This window comes from Neovison vison, chromosome 13 (assembly GCF_020171115.1).
Source record: "Neovison vison isolate M4711 chromosome 13, ASM_NN_V1, whole genome shotgun sequence".
In the NCBI taxonomy this organism is placed as follows: domain Eukaryota; kingdom Metazoa; phylum Chordata; class Mammalia; order Carnivora; family Mustelidae; genus Neogale; species Neogale vison.
This window is the reverse complement of record NC_058103.1, coordinates 87,045,111-87,060,724: the sequence shown is the minus strand read 5'-3', so window position 1 is coordinate 87,060,724 and position 15,614 is coordinate 87,045,111. Positions and strand designations below refer to the sequence as shown.

The following is a 15,614-nucleotide window of genomic DNA, read 5'->3' as shown; positions in this document are numbered from 1 at the left end:
AGCAACATGGAAAAATGAATGATGGACAATTAAGTGGAGTAAAAGCAAATTTTCTTGTGATTAAAACTTTATAAAATGATAAAAATCCCTTTACCTGTGTAAAATGATATATGTTCTTTTTTTTCCTTAAGGAAAAAATATATGTCGCACTGTTAATGATGTGGGATTTTTTTTTAAAGATTTTATTTATTTATTTGACAGAGAGAAAGATCACAAGTAGGCAGAGAGGCAGGTGGGGTGGGGGGGTAGCAGGCTCCCTGCTGAGCAGAGAACCTGGTGCGGGGCTCGATCCCAGAATCCTGAGATCATGACCTGAGCCAAAGGCAGAGGCCCAACCCATTGGGCCACCCAGGCGCCCCTGATGTGGGATTTTTATTGAGCCATTCCCGTACCTTCTTACTACTAGAATTATCTACATTATATCTGGCTTATAAGACCCTCCTAAAATACAAATACAGATTTGACCATGTCATTCCCTTGCTTACAGCTCTCCCACCCAACACACATACATTTACTATCAGGTAGATTTAAAATTAATTACCTTAACATTTAAGACCTGTTAAACCCTTTTTTCCAAGCTCCTGTCTTGTCTGCATCCCTATAAACTTTAAGTCTCTGTCTTTGCTTAAACCATTTTCTCTGTCTAGAATGTCCTTCCTTTCCCATTCTCTACCAGATATGTCTATTCCTCCTTCAACGCCACACTCAAATGTCATACTTTCTTGAGATCTTTCCTTCTCATACCTTTTCCTTTTTTTTTTTTTTTTTAAGATTTTATTTATTTGACACAGAGAGAGAGAGATATCTCAAGTAGGCAGAGAGGCAGGCAGAGAGAGAGGGGAGGAAGCAGGCTCCCTGCAGAGCAAAGAACCTGATGCAGGGCTCGATCCCAGGACCCCGGGATCATGACCTGAGCTGAAGGCAGAGGCTTTAACCCACTGAGCCACCCAGGCGCCCCTCTCATCCCTTTTCTTACAAATTAATTTCTTTTGTTTACTTTTTAAGTCTTCCCAATAGAGTCCTTATAACATTGTATTATAACAGATACATATTTTTTCAATGCAGAAACTACATAAAACTCCAGTGATTTTTCTGGCACATAAAAGACAGTAAGTGAATAGAAATTGGTTAACTGTTAATGCTTTTAATTTGTTACAGGGACATTTATGCCATGAGCCTTTGGATATGTACAGTTATTTACACAGCCAAGGGATTGGTGATTCACTTGCTCAGTTCTATATCTCATGGGCTGAAGAATATGAAGCTAGAGAAAACTTTAAGAAGGCAGATAAGATATTTCAGGAAGGAATTCAACAGAAGGCGGAACCACTGGAACGACTACAGTCACAGCACCGGTAAACTTCTCTAGAGCTTATCTTCACTCTTTAAAACTAATAGATATAAATCATTGGTTTTGCATCTGAATAAAATGTTCTCCATGGATTGGCAAGTTTCCTTAGTTTTAATTTTTAATTTTTTAAAATTAAATTTTTAAAATTTAATTTTTTAAAAGACCAATTTATATTTAACATATAGTAAAATCTACTCTTTGTTGTACAATTCTGTAAGTTTTCACAAATGAATGGAGACCTGTAACCATTACCATGATCAAGTTCCGTCACTCCATAGAATTTCCTTATGCTCTCTCCCTTTGTAGTTTAACACATACTCTCATTCCCAAACCTTGGCAACCATTGATCCTATTCTCCAGCCCTATAGTTTTGCCTTTTCCATAATATCACATAAATAGCATCATTCACTGTAGCTTTTTGAATCTGACTGCTTTCATTTTAGCATAATGCATTTTGGTTGTTAAATTGATTCTGCTTTAAAGATGGATATTCTGAATTCAAGTCTTTTGTCAGGTATGTGACTTGTAAATCTTCTCCCAGTTTCACTATGGTCTATTTGTTCTATTAATAGTGTGTTTATAGAACAAAATTTTTTAATTTCACAGAAGTCTAACTTACTTGCTTTTGCATGGATCATGAGAACTCTGTGTAGTGGAAGGTTGCCAAAAGTTTCTCCTATGTTTTTATCTTGAAATTTCAAGAAAAAAATTTGAATATAGTTTATACACAACATTGCATTAGTTTCAGGTGTATAGTATAAGGATTGGATAAGTTGATAAATTATGCTGTGCTCATCACAAGTGTAGCGCCCATCTGTCACCATACAAAACCCTTACAGTATCAATGACTTTATTTCTTATGCTATTGTTCTTATGCTTTTATTCCCATGACTTATTAATTCCATAACTGGAAGCCTGTGTCTTCTCTTTTTCACCCATTTGTCCAGCCCACCCACCCCTGTCCTCTCTGGCAATCAAGAGTTTGTTCTCTGTATTTATAGGTCTTATTCTGCTTTTTGTTTGTTTAAGTCGACTTATTTCACTTAGCATAATAGGCTCTAGGTACATCCATGTTGTCACCAGTGGCACCAATTCATGCTTTTTTATAGCTGCATAATATTCCATCGTACGTTTACGTGTGTGTGTGTGTCACACACGCACACATAAGCACACAATATCTTCCTTATCTGTCTATTGAGAGACACTTAGGTTGCTTCTATATCTTAGCTGTTGTAAATAATGCTGCAGTAAACATAGGTGTTAGGTGTGCATATATCTTTTTGAATTAATGTTTTTGGGTTTTTTTGGGTAGATACCAAATAGTGGAATTATTGGATTATATTGTATTTCTATGTTTCTTTGTTTAATTAAAAAAAAAGATTTATTTATTTACTTTAGAGAGAGAGACCCACAAGTATGGGTAGGGGCAGAGGGAGAGAATCTTTAAGCAGACTCCCCACTGAGCAGAGTCCGATATGGGACTTAGTCCCATGATCCATGAGGTCACGATCTGAGTTAAAACCAAGAGCTGGATGCCCAATCAACTGATTCACCCAGACGCCCCAATCTTTAAGTCTTTGTAGTTTTACTTTTATATTTATGTCTCTGATCCATTTTGAGTTAATTTTTATAGAAAGTATTGATCAAAGTTTTGTTTTTGTTTTTGTTTTTGCATACAAACTTCCATTTGTTCTTGTACCACTTGTTGAAAAGATTTTCTTCATTGAACGGACTTTGCACCTTTGTCGAAAATCATACTCGACATTAAAAAAACGTATTTGTGTAGGTTTATTTCTGTTATTCTGTTCTGATCTGTATATCTGTTAATTAGTGTATATACCACAGTATCTAGATCACTGTAGCTTTATAGTGAGTCTAGAAATCAGGTAAATAGGAGACCTCTAACTTTGTTCTTCTTTTTAGGTCTTCTAGTTCCTTGGACTTTCTGTAAAAGTTTTAGAATTAGCTTCTGGGATTTTGATTAGTATTGTGCATAAACTTGGTATATTTCTCCATTTATTTAGATCTTTGATTTTTTGAGTATGCTTTTATAGTATTTGTCTTTTGAGGAATTGACTCATTTCATCTATGAGTTTAGGAGCATAGAGTTGTTTATAGTGTTTATTTTCCTTTTGATGTCTGTATGTTATATAGGTATCTCTCCCCTTTCATTCCTGATATTCATAATTTGTGTTTTCTCTTTTTTCCCCTCAGTCTAGCTAAAAGTTTATTGATTTTATTCATTTTTTTTAAAGACTTTATTTATTTATTTGATAAAGACACAGTGAGAGAGGAAACACAAGCAGAGGGAGTGGGAGAGGGAGAAGCAGTCTTCCAGCTGAGCAGGGAGCCCGATGTGGGGCTCGATCCCACAACCCTGGGATCATGACCTGAGCTGAAGGCAGACGCTTAACGACTGAGCCACCCATGCGCCCAAATTTTATCGATCTTTTTAGAGAACCAGCTTTTGGTTTCATTGCTTTTTCTTAATTGACTTTTTCTTTTTCTTTTTATTAATTTCTGCTCTTTATTATTTCCTTCTTTTAATTTTTTTTATTATTATTTCCTTCTTTGTGTTTGCTTTAAGTTTAACTTGCTCTTTTTCTAGTTTAAGGTGATAACCTGTTTCACTAATTCTAGATCTAATATCTAATCTATGTCTTATCTAATATAAAAATTTCCTTCTTAACACTGCTTTAGCTATACACCACAATTTTTTTTTTTAAAGATTTTATTTATTTATTTGAGAGAGAAATCACAAGTAGGCAGAGAGAGAGGGGGAAGAAAGCTCTCTGCAGAGAGCCTGATCGGGACTTGATCCCAAGACACTGAGATCATGACCTGAGCCGAAGGCAGAGGCTTAACCCACTGAGCCACCCAGGCGCCCTGTACTCCATAAATTTTTATATAATACTGTATTTTTCATTTTCATTCAGCATAAAATATTGTAATTTCACATATGTTGTTCCTTTGACTCGGGTTATTTAGAAGTGTATTAATTTAATGGGAAATGTTTGGAGATTTTTCAGATGTCTCTCTGTTACTGATTCCTAGTTTAGTTCCCTTAAGGTCAGGGAACATTTGTATGGTTTCAGTTTTTTTTAAGTTTTGTTTTATGGCCCAGAATATGTTCTGTTGTCAGTGAATATTCTATGGACACTTGAAAAATATGTGTTTTCTGCTGTTCAGGGGTAGAATGTTTTAAACGTTATGTAGGTCAAGTTGATGGATAGTCTGTTCTGGTCTTCTGTTTCCTTGCTGATTTTCTGTCTACTTGTTCTATCAGTTACTGAGAGGAGAATTTTGAAGTCCTTTTTATTATGAATTTGTCTATTTTTTTCTCTTAAGTCCCATTTTGTTTTGCTTTATATATTTTGAAATTCTGAAGCATACACATTTAGAATTGATCCCTCTTTCATTATACAATGTCTATCTTTATCCCTCTTCATATACGTTCTGAAGTCTCCTTGGTCTGATATTAGTACAGCCAGTCTGGCTTTCTTTTGTTTGTATGATATATCTTTTTCCTTTCTTTCTTTCTTTCTTTTTTTTTTTTTAAGTTTTAGAGTTGTGTGACCACCACTATCTAATTTTAGAACGTATTTAACACCCCAAAATGAACCCCATACTCATTAGCAGTGACTCCCCATCCCCACTCATCCACTTCCAGGCAATTGCTTATCTGCTTTCTCTCTCTAGATTTGCTTATTCTGGGCTTTGCCCATAAATGAATTCCTACGTTATGTGGTCTTTTGTGACGGGTTTCTTTCACTTAGCATACTGTTTTGAAGGTTCGTCCTACTATGTTCATCACTGATGAACATAGTTCTGTCGTATACTAGTATCTCATTCCTTTCTATTGCTCAGTAATGTGCCATTCAGTGGCTATGCCACATTTTGTTTATCCATTCATCAATTAATGAGCAATTAGGTTGTATCCAATTTTTTGGCTATTATGAAATAATGTTGCAGCAAACTTCATGATGCAGGCTTTTGTATGGATTTTCTTTCATTTTTATCCAATGTCTTCATATTTAAAATGGGTTTCTTATACACAGCGAATAGCTGGGCCTTGATTTTTCATCAGCTCTCATATCATCTTTTTAAATGTTGTGTTTAGAACATTTACTTTAATTATTGTATTGGATTTAGATCTATTATTTTCTTATTTGTTCTCTACTTGTTCTATATATTTTGCTCCTCTCTTGCCTCTTTCCTGCCTTCTTTTGGATTATCTGAATATTTTTTAATATTTTGTTTTAATTTATTTTATTGGCTTTTTTTTTTTTCCATTACTGTTTTTTTAGTGGTTGTCTAGGGTATATTATAAACATACCTGACCTTTCATGTTCTACTTAGAATTGATATTTTACCACTTCAAGTAAGAAAATACTGAAGCTTTATAACTATATAGGTCCCTTGATCTTCCCTACTTTTTTGGTATACTTGTCATATGTATTACATCTACATATGTTGAAAGCCCCACCAGACAATGTTATAATTTTTGTTTTCAACAGCCTTACATATTTAAAGAACTATGGAGGAAAATGGTCTTTTGTCTTTATCATTTTTGTTCTTTCTTCATTCCTTAAGTCCCAAGTTCTCCTCTGGTATAATTTCCCTTTAGCCCGAAGAGATTCGTTTAGCCATTCATTTAGAGTGAGCCTATGGCTAATAAACTGCCTTAGTTTTTCTTCTTCTTTTTTTTATTTTTATTTTTATTTATTTGACAGAGAGATCACAAATAGGCAGAGAGGCAGGCAGAGAGAGAGGAAGGGAAGCAGGCTCCCTGCTGAGCAGAGAGCCTGATGCGGGGCTTGATCCCAGGAATGACCTGAGCCAAAAGCAGAGGCTTAACCCACTGAGCCACCCTGGTGCCCCCTTAGTTTTTTTTATCTGAGAATGTCTTCATTTCATCCTCATTCCTAAAGGATATTTTCACTGGATGTAAAATTCTGGGTCAACAGTTCTTTTTTTTTTTTTTTTTTTGTTGTTGTTGTTTTTAAAGATTTTATTTATTTATTTGACAGAGAGAGATCACAAGTAGGCAGCGAGGCAGGCAGAGAGAGAGAGAGATGAGGAAGCAGGCTCCCCGCTGAGCAGAGAGCCCGATGCGGGACCCGATCCCAGGACCCTGAGATCATGACCTGAGCCGAAGGTAGCGGCTTAACCCACTGAGCCACCTAGGCGCCCCTGTTGTTGTTGTTTTTTATATTAAATTTTATTTATTTGGGAGAAAGAGTACACAAGCGGTGGGGAGGGGCAGAGGGAGAGGGAGAAGCAGACTCCCCAGTGAGCAGAGAGCCTGACACAAGGCTTGATCCCAGGAGCCTATGATCATGATCTGAGCTGAAGGCAGCTGCTTAACCGTCGGAGCCATCCAGGTGCCCCTCAACAGTTCTTTTCTTTCAGTACTTTAAAGATGTTGTACTGTTTTCTGGACTCTGTGATTTCTGATGAGAATGGTTCCTTCTCTATATGTAATATGTTGATTTTCTCTGGGTGCATTTAAGATTTTTTTTTTTAAGATTTTATTTATTTGACAGAGAGTGCACAAGCAGGGTGGAGGGGTAAAGGGAGAAGCAGACTCCCCGCTGAGCAGAGTGCCCTTCATGGGACTGGATCCCAGAACCCTGGAATCATGACCTGAGATGAAGCAGACATTTAACCGACTGAACCACCCAGGCACCTCTAAGATTTTTTTCTTTAACATTATTATTCAGAAGTTTGATTATGATGTGTCTCTGTGTGATTACCTTTGCATTGAATCCATCTGGGGTTTACTGAGCTTTTTGAATTTGTAAATGTGTGCCTTTCCCAAAATTTGAGGTTTTCAGCCATTATTTATTTCTGCACTTATATGTCTTTTTCTGAGACTTCGGTTACACATGTTGGACTTTTTGATATTATTCTAAAGGTCCTTGAAGCTTTTTTTTATTGTTTTGTTTTTGTTTTTATTTTTTTAATTTACTTTTTTTAAAAAAGATTTTTATTTATTTATTTGTCAGAGCACAACCAGAGCGAGCAGCAGGCAGAAGCAGAGGGAGAAGCAATCTCCCTGCTGAGCAAGGAGCCCAAAACGGGCTCGATCCTAAGACGCTGGGATCATGACCTGAGCTGAAGGCAGATGCTTAACCAACTGAGCCAACCAGGCACTGCCCTTGCTTTTTTTTTTTTACTTTTTAACCTTTCTTTTTTCTGTTCTTTAGAGTGACTAATTTTTGTTGATTTGTCCTGAGGTTTATTTACTCCTTCCTTAGCCATCTCCATTCTGATCCAGTAATTTTTTATTTCAGATTATGTGTCTTTCGGTCTAAATTTTCCATTTGATTCTTTTTTATAGTTTTTGTGTCTCTGCTGAGAACTTCTGTCTCTCTATTCATTTCAGATATTTTTACCTTTATCTCCTGGAGTGTCGTTATAATAGCTGCTTTTAAATTTCTGTCTGGAAATTCCCAATACCTAGCTCATCTTGATTTTGATATGTATTGATTGCCTTTTTCTTTGAGAGTTGATCACATTTTCCTGGCTCTTTTTCTGTCAAGTCATTTTAGATTATATCCTGGACATTTATCCCGTTACTATGTTATTAGACTGAGTCCTGTTGGTTAATATTCTCTGGGGAATCTGATATTTTTGTCTTAGCAGGCAACCAACCTTCAGATATCATAAGTTCTTTTTCATGTGGGTGGTGGTTCCATTGGCAGTTCAATTTTCAAGACCTTTGAGTCTATCCCATGTGTAGGCTGCTCAGTGGTTAGTTTAGGACTTGGCCAATGGTTTATATCATAGTTCAGTTCTCAAAGCCTTTTCTGTGCTGCTTTGGGCCTGCCTTCTGTATGCATAGCTCAGGAGTGAGTCCAGGGCTTGTGCCCGTTCATGTAGAGAGTTAGGAGATCCCCTGCTTCAGCTCATCCTCTCCAGTATCTTTCCCACATTGGTTGGCCCTCAGAGTCCCCTTTTCCCAGTACTCTGGCCAGAAAGATGAGGTTTTAGCTTCCCACACCATTGTTGCAACAATTTAAAACCACAACAGAAAAGAGAAGAAGAAAAAAAAAAAAAACAGGAAACAACCCTGTGTGGGTTGTTTCTTCAAGTTTGACTCCTCTCTACAGTCTACTTGCTTTTGTTTACTTTTCAGAGGCCTCAGTTGCTTTTTTTGTATTTTGTTTAGAATTTTTAATTCTACCCAGTGAGAGAGAGGCTATCACAGGCTTACTCCTTCTTGGCCAGCATTTGCAGTTTATTCTGCTTTTTTACCCTTTTGATAATATGTAAAACTTCAGCAGCAGCACAGAAAATTTAATCTTCAAACTTCTGCGAGCTTTGCTAAAGTAAAATGACATGTGGAATGCAACTTCATTTCATATGGGTTGGGAAAAAATGGTATGGGGGTGAGCAATGTGCCTAAAGAGAACAAGAGACATAGGCGGTGATAGAATAGATGTGGCAAGACATTAACAGTTGCTGAATCTAGGTGAAGAGTATATGGATGCTCATTTACTCTTCCAGCTTATTTTGTAAGTTTAAAAAGTTGGTGGCAGGGGTGCCTGGGTGGCTCAGTGGGTTAAGCCGCTGCCTTCAGCTCAGGTCATGATCTCAGGGTCCTGGGATCGAGTCCCGCATCGGGCTCTCTGCTCAGCAGGGAGCCTGCTTCCTCCTCTCTCTCTCTCTGCCTGCCTCTCTGCCTACTTGTGATCTCTCTCTGTCAAATAAATAAATAAAATCTTTAAAAAAAAGTTGGTGACAACTCTGACCTTAATAAATTCTTTAACCTGAGTCACCCCAGTCTGATCCTGAGATCAGCCTATGGTGCTCTTCAGAGTATGCCAATTGGTTGAGCCTTGGACATTAAAGGGGAATTAAATCATCCTATTCCAAACTTTCTCTGAATTCAAGGTAGCTTTGTTTATTCCTGAGAGAATAAACACTTTCTTTGGGCTATTTGTCTATATTTCTTCTCCCTTGTTTTAATAAATCAGAAATTTTGATTCCGATGAGTAGTCTTCACCTCCTCCAAAAGTTAATTATCCATTCTCTTAGACAATTCCAAGCTCGAGTGTCTCGGCAAACTGTGTTGGCCCTTGAGAAAGAAGAGGAGGAGGAAGTTTTTGGATCCTCTGTACCACAACGAAGCACACTGGCAGAACTAAAGAGCAAAGGGAAAAGGACAGCAAGAGCTCCAATCAGCCGTGTAGGAGGTGCTCTTAAGGGTAAGTTTGTTAAGTGTTATTATGGGAAACTCTTAGTCGCGGGCGGTAGGCAAATTATGTAAAGAGATAATGTATAAATATATATGTGGACACTGTCCTAGTTTTCTGAATACTAGGTAGCAAAAAGAAGGAAGTCTTCAGAGAGCTGAGATTACAGTATGCAGTAAAAGCAAAACATGTCAGCAATTTTGTGTCTTAATTAAGAAAAACCTAATATATAGGGAGCATCGAGAGTTTCTGAGTTTGAGTTGTTTGGCTAATTTGTCTTCTCTAGATTCAGCACATTTCAGCTGATAGCCATTGAGAGAACATTTTAAGTTGACAAATGAAGATTTAGGTTAGGGTAGTCTCGGAGAAAACTAGACAACGTTAGAATGATGATTGAAGGAAGATGTAGAATTTTTTTTTCCCCGAAGATTTTATTTATTTATTTGTCATAGAGGGATAGAGAGAGAGAGAGTAGGCATAAGCAGGGGGAGTGGCAGGCAGAGGGAAAAGCAGGCTCTCTGCTGAGCAAGGAGACCAATGTGGGGCTCTAGGACCCTGGGATCATGAACTGAGCTGAATGCAGACATTTAACCATCTGAGCCACCTAGGCATCCCTCTTTTTTTTTTTTTTTTTTTTAAACATATCTATAAATAAAAGACTGTAGGTGAGGGAAAGGAGGGGGAGAGTATAACAAACAGAATAGATTAAAAAGTTAGTAATTTGATTCATGTAAGGTTTTTAAAAAATTATTATTTAAAAAAATCTCTTTGGGCACCTGGGTGACTCAGTGGGTTGAACCTCTGCCTTCAGCTCAGGTCATGATCTCAGGTTCCTAGGGTAGAGCCCCTCTGCTCAGCAGGGAGCCTGCTTCTCCCCACTCCCTCTCTGCCTGCCTGTCTGCGTACTTGTGCTCTCTGTCTGTCAAATAAATAAATAAAATCTTAAAAAAAGAAAAACTTTGTTTCTATGGTAGTAGGGGTAATCTCCTTGGCTTTAGGAAGAATTAGGTATACCTTACTAGCACCACAGTTGATAATTAAAGATTTTACATGAAGTTTTAATATTTTTCTCCTAGCTCCAAACCAGAACAGAGGACTCCAAATTCCAGTTCCTCAACAGAGACAAAGTAATTCCAGAATTACTATTTTTGATGAAAATGCTGATGAGGCTTCTAGAACAGAGTTGTCTAAGCCTACAGTTCAGCCATGGATAGCACCCCCTGTGTCCAGGGCCAAAGAAAATGAGCTGCAGCCCGGCCCTTGGAACACAGGCAGACCTTTGGAATACAGGGTAAGGACTATTATAGCCAGTGTACTTGCCAACATAACAAAGACTTCAGACTTAGTGTAGAGGAGTATTTTTAGTGTCTCTTTCTTAATTCCTCCTGAATGATTAGGCATGGTCTGCATATACCTTGTCAGAATGTATAACTGTGGTAATTATCATTTTCTTCTTCATCGCCAGCCTCGTGGTGGTACAGCTTCTGTGACCACTGTACCCCCTCTGCTTCCCAGTTTTACTCCATATGTTGAAGAAACTGCACAACAGCCAGTTATGTGAGTTTGATTTCCTGATGTTTTGAGGGGGTAATTATTAAGAGTGAGCAGGGGCACCTTTATTCTGGTTCCCAAAGGCATTTCCTTCTTTACAGTGATGAAAGTTAACAAAGAGTGTGTGTGTGTGTTTTAATGTCTTTATTCTTTAGAGTATATTAGGACTAAAAGACCATTTGGTAAATTCTTTTTAAGGAATAAACTTCATAGGTTAAATTTAGATTGCTATAGTCAAAGATAATCCCTTTGATTTAAGTGAGATGTTCTATTTTTGTTTTGACAGTAATTAGAGATTATGATAGTTTTTCCTCTTACCCTGCTCTTTCCTTCTGAATATCTTTTTCTTTTTCTTCCTAACCCTTAGTATTTCTGTTATAGGAAAAAGAATGATAGGTAATACTTAAATCATCAGGCAGTGTGAGATCTAGTCTAATACACACTGCAGAGCTTATAATACTAGGGTCAGATTCTGTGTCCAGTTCCCAGTGCAAGAGTTTTCTCATAACTTATCTGTAACCCATCATCCCTACATGCTAGGTACGGTAGGAAGGCAAAAATAGATAAGATTCATAACAAAAAATTCTGCCTATTAAGAGCTCAACACAGGGGAGGATATTATTAGGAAATTTCTATGAGGGGCACCTGGGCGGTATAGTCAATTAGGTGTCTGACTCTTGGGTTTGGCTCAGGTTATGATCTCAGGGTCATGGGATCATCTGAGTACAGAGTCTGCTTGAGACTCTCCCACTGTGCTCACTCGCTCTCTCAAGCAGATGAATAAATCTTTTAAAAAAAGAACAAAAGAAAAAAAATCCCATGAGCCTTTAAAAAAGATTTCCTGAAGAAATTGCTAGCACACATTTGTGGATATTTAATTTTTCTAATGTTTCAGATCACCTGTAAGTACACTTATGGCAAAATAAATATGGTATAGAAAATGTTGAACTTTATTTTTATTTGAACTCTTCTTCATGGCTGTCTTATTTGACCTATCTGCAACACTTTTCTTTAGTTTGTGTTTTCTTAATGATGTGTTCCAGGGTCTCTTCATAGATTAAAATAATCAGCAAAAATCTTTAATAGGAGTTGCAAATATTTCCCCCTGATTTGTTGCTGCTTTCAATCTTGTTTAGCAATAACCATTACCAATATATTTCTAATTCCTATATAGATTTAAAAGTCTTCTTTATGGTGTCTGTGTCTCCATCATTCTTTGCTGGGTTTACTACAACCTACCTAATCTTTCTACTTCTACTGTTACTCATCCCATTCATTCTTTATGCTGTCACAGGTCTGCATTGCAAATCTGATTGATTCATTTTCCTGATCAGAATCTCTCGCTAGGTCCCCATAACCTTTGGGATGAAACCAGAGCTCCTTAAGATTAATTATGAGACTGTTCTTGATGTGGCCTCTGCTAACATCTCCAGTTTCCTCCCCAACATATAGTCAAACCAGATTGTTTGCAAGTTCCTGAACTTGTCTAGAGCAGCTACTGTTTGGACGTTTGGGTTGTTTTTAACTTTTTGGCTAATTATGAATAACGCTTCTGTGAACATTTGTGTATATGGGTTTTTTTGTGGACATATGTTTCCGTATTCTATGAGTATATACCTCGGAAGGGAATTGCGGAGTCATATAGTAACTCCATGTTTAACATTTTCAGGAACTCTCCAATTGTTTTCCAAAGAGGGAAACAATTTGTTTCCAAATTGCCGTAATGAATGAGGGCTCCAATTTCTCCACATCCTCACCAACACTTGCTATTTTTGTTTTTTTGTTGTTGTTGTTGTTATTGCCATCCTAGTGGGTGTGAAGTGGTATCTCATTGTGGTTTTGATTTGCTTTTTTCTAATGATTAATGATGTTGAACATCTTTTCATGGGCTTATTGGCCATTTGTATTTCTTTGAAGAAATGCCTTTTCAAATCCTTTGCCTATTTTTCAATTGGATTATTTGTCTTTTTATTTATTTTATTTGTTTTAAAGTTTTTATTTATTTATTTGGCAGACAGAGATCACAAATAGGCAGAGAGGCAGGCAGAGAGAGAGCAGGGGAAGCAGGCTCTCTGCTGAGCAGAGAGCCCAGCCCGATGCAGGGCTCGATCCCAGAACCCTGGGATCATGACTTAAGCCGAAGGCAGAGGCTTTAACCCACTGAGCCACCCAGGAGCCCCTCTTTTTATTTTTTTAATAGATTCTATTTATTTATTTGAGAGAGAACACGAGTTCAGTGAGAAGGGGTGGGGCAGAGGGAGAGGGAGAAAATCCCAAGTGGACTCCCCACTGATGTCTTAGCCTAAGGCAGGGCTTGATCCCATGACCCTGAGATCACACCCTGAGCTGAAATCAAGAGTTTGTCACTCAACCCACTGAGCCACCCAGGTGCCCCTGTCTTTATTTTTGAGTTGTAAGGATTTATATATTCTGAGTACAAGTCTTATCAGATATATCATTTACAAATATTGTTTCCCATTCTGTCAGGTGTCTTTTCACTTTCTTTGTTTTTCTTTTCACTTTCTTGGTGTTACCTTTTGAAGCCAAAAAGGTTTAAAAATTTTGATGAAGGGGCGCTTGGGTGTCTCAGTCATTAAGTGTCTGCCTTCGGCTCAGGTCATGATCCCAGGGTCCTGGGATCGAGCCCCACCTTGGGCTCCCTGCTCAGCAGGAAGCCTGCTTCCCCGTCCCCCACTCCCCCTGCTTGTGTTCCCTCTCTCGCTCTATATCTCTCAAATAAATAATAAAATCTTTAAAAAAATTATTTTTGATGAAGTGCAATTTATTCTTTTCTTTTTTTTTCTTGTATTTTTGGTGTTGTATCCCAGAAGGCTTTGCCTAGCTCAAGATCATGAAGATTTACTCCTGTGTTTTCTTCTGAAAGTTCTATAGTTCTAGCTCTTACATTTAGGTCTGTAATCCATTCTTAGCTAATGTTTGTGTCTGATATAAGGAAGGAGTCCTACTTCATTCTTCTGCATGTGGATATACAGTTGTTGTTTGAAAAAACTTCTTTCCTCATTAGATGGTCTTGGTACTCTTCTTTTCATTTCTTTTTTTTTCCAGAGAGGGGTTCAGGAGGGACAGAGGTAGAGAGAGAGAATCTCAAACAGGCTCCATACCCAGCACAGAGCCTGATGGAGAGCTCAATCTGACAACCCAGCATGACCCAAGCTGAAGTCAAGAGTCAGATGCTTAACTGTCTGAGACACCCAGATGCTTAACTGTCACAAATGGTCTTGGTACTCCTGTTGAAAATCAACTGACCATAATATATTTTTGAGACTTTTCTATTGCATTGATCTACTTGTGTATCCTTATGCCATATCCTTGATTACTGTATATTTGTTGTAACTTTTGAAATCTAGAAATTTGAGTCTCCCAACTCTCCCAACTTAGTTCTTCCGTTTAGACTGTTTTGACCATTCTGGCCCCTTTGCAATTCCATCTGAATTTTAGGATCATTTTGGTAATTTGTGCAAAATAACCAGCTGGGATTATGTTACAGATTGTGCTCTAAATTTGGTGTTCAATTTAATGAATATTGTCATCTTAATAATACTAAATCTTTTGATACATGGACATGGAGTATCTTTAATTTATATCTTCTTTAATTTCTTCCAACAGTTTATCATAGTTTTTAGAATATAAGTTGTGCATTTTTTAAAAAAAAACGAGTAGATTTTTTTTGAGTTATTTTAAGTTTATAGAAAAAGTGTACAGAAAGTACAGAGTGTTCCCATATACTTCCTCCTCCCCCACCCTTTACACAGTTCTCCCTATTAACATCTTGCCACCAGTGGTTCTTTTGTTGTAATTGATGCACCAGTACTGATACATTATTAACCAATGTTCATAGTTTACATTCGGGTTTATTCCAATGTGTTTTACAGTTCTATGGGTTTTTCAGGTGTCCATCATTACTTTGTCACATAAATATTTCAGTGCCTTAAAACTTAATTCCACCTGTTCATTATCCTTTCCTCAAGTCCCTGGCAACCACTGATCCTTTTATGTCTTTTTATTTCTACATTTTCCAGAAGTCCTAGAGTTGGAAATAAACAGTGTATAAGCTTTTCAGACTGGCTTTTCTCAGTAATATGCACTTAAGCTTTTTTCATATCTTTTTTGTGGCTTAATAGCTCATTTATTTTTAGTACTGAATGATATTCCATTGTGTGGATGTTCATCCATTTATAGGAGGACATCTTAATTGCTTCCAATTGTGGCAATTATGAACAAAGTTGCTCTAAACCCTTGTGTGCAGGGTTTTATGTGGACATAAGTTTTCAACTCATATAGCTGGATTATATCATAAGATTCAGTTTTGTGAGAAAGTGCCGAACTCTCTTCCAAAGTGGCTATACCATTTTGCATTCATTCATACCTCCACATCCTTGTCAACACTTGGTGTCAATATTTTAGATCTTAAAGATGTATGGTGGTATCTCATTATTTTAATTTGTAATTTCTTGATAACATGTGATATTGAATATCTTTTATATGCTCAT

General features: G+C 37.3%; 1 protein-coding gene across 1 annotated transcript in view; it reads left to right on the top strand.

Annotated features, from left to right (window-relative positions):
• BUB1B (BUB1 mitotic checkpoint serine/threonine kinase B) overlaps window positions 1-15,614 on the top strand; it is a 48,403-nt gene that overhangs the window by 11,223 nt on the left and 21,566 nt on the right. The window contains exons 5-8 of the mRNA XM_044229878.1: window positions 1,159-1,355; window positions 9,395-9,564; window positions 10,629-10,843; window positions 11,018-11,109. Of these exons, the coding sequence (XP_044085813.1) occupies window positions 1,159-1,355; window positions 9,395-9,564; window positions 10,629-10,843; window positions 11,018-11,109 (674 nt within the window). The remainder of the gene's footprint in view (window positions 1-1,158; window positions 1,356-9,394; window positions 9,565-10,628; window positions 10,844-11,017; window positions 11,110-15,614) is intronic.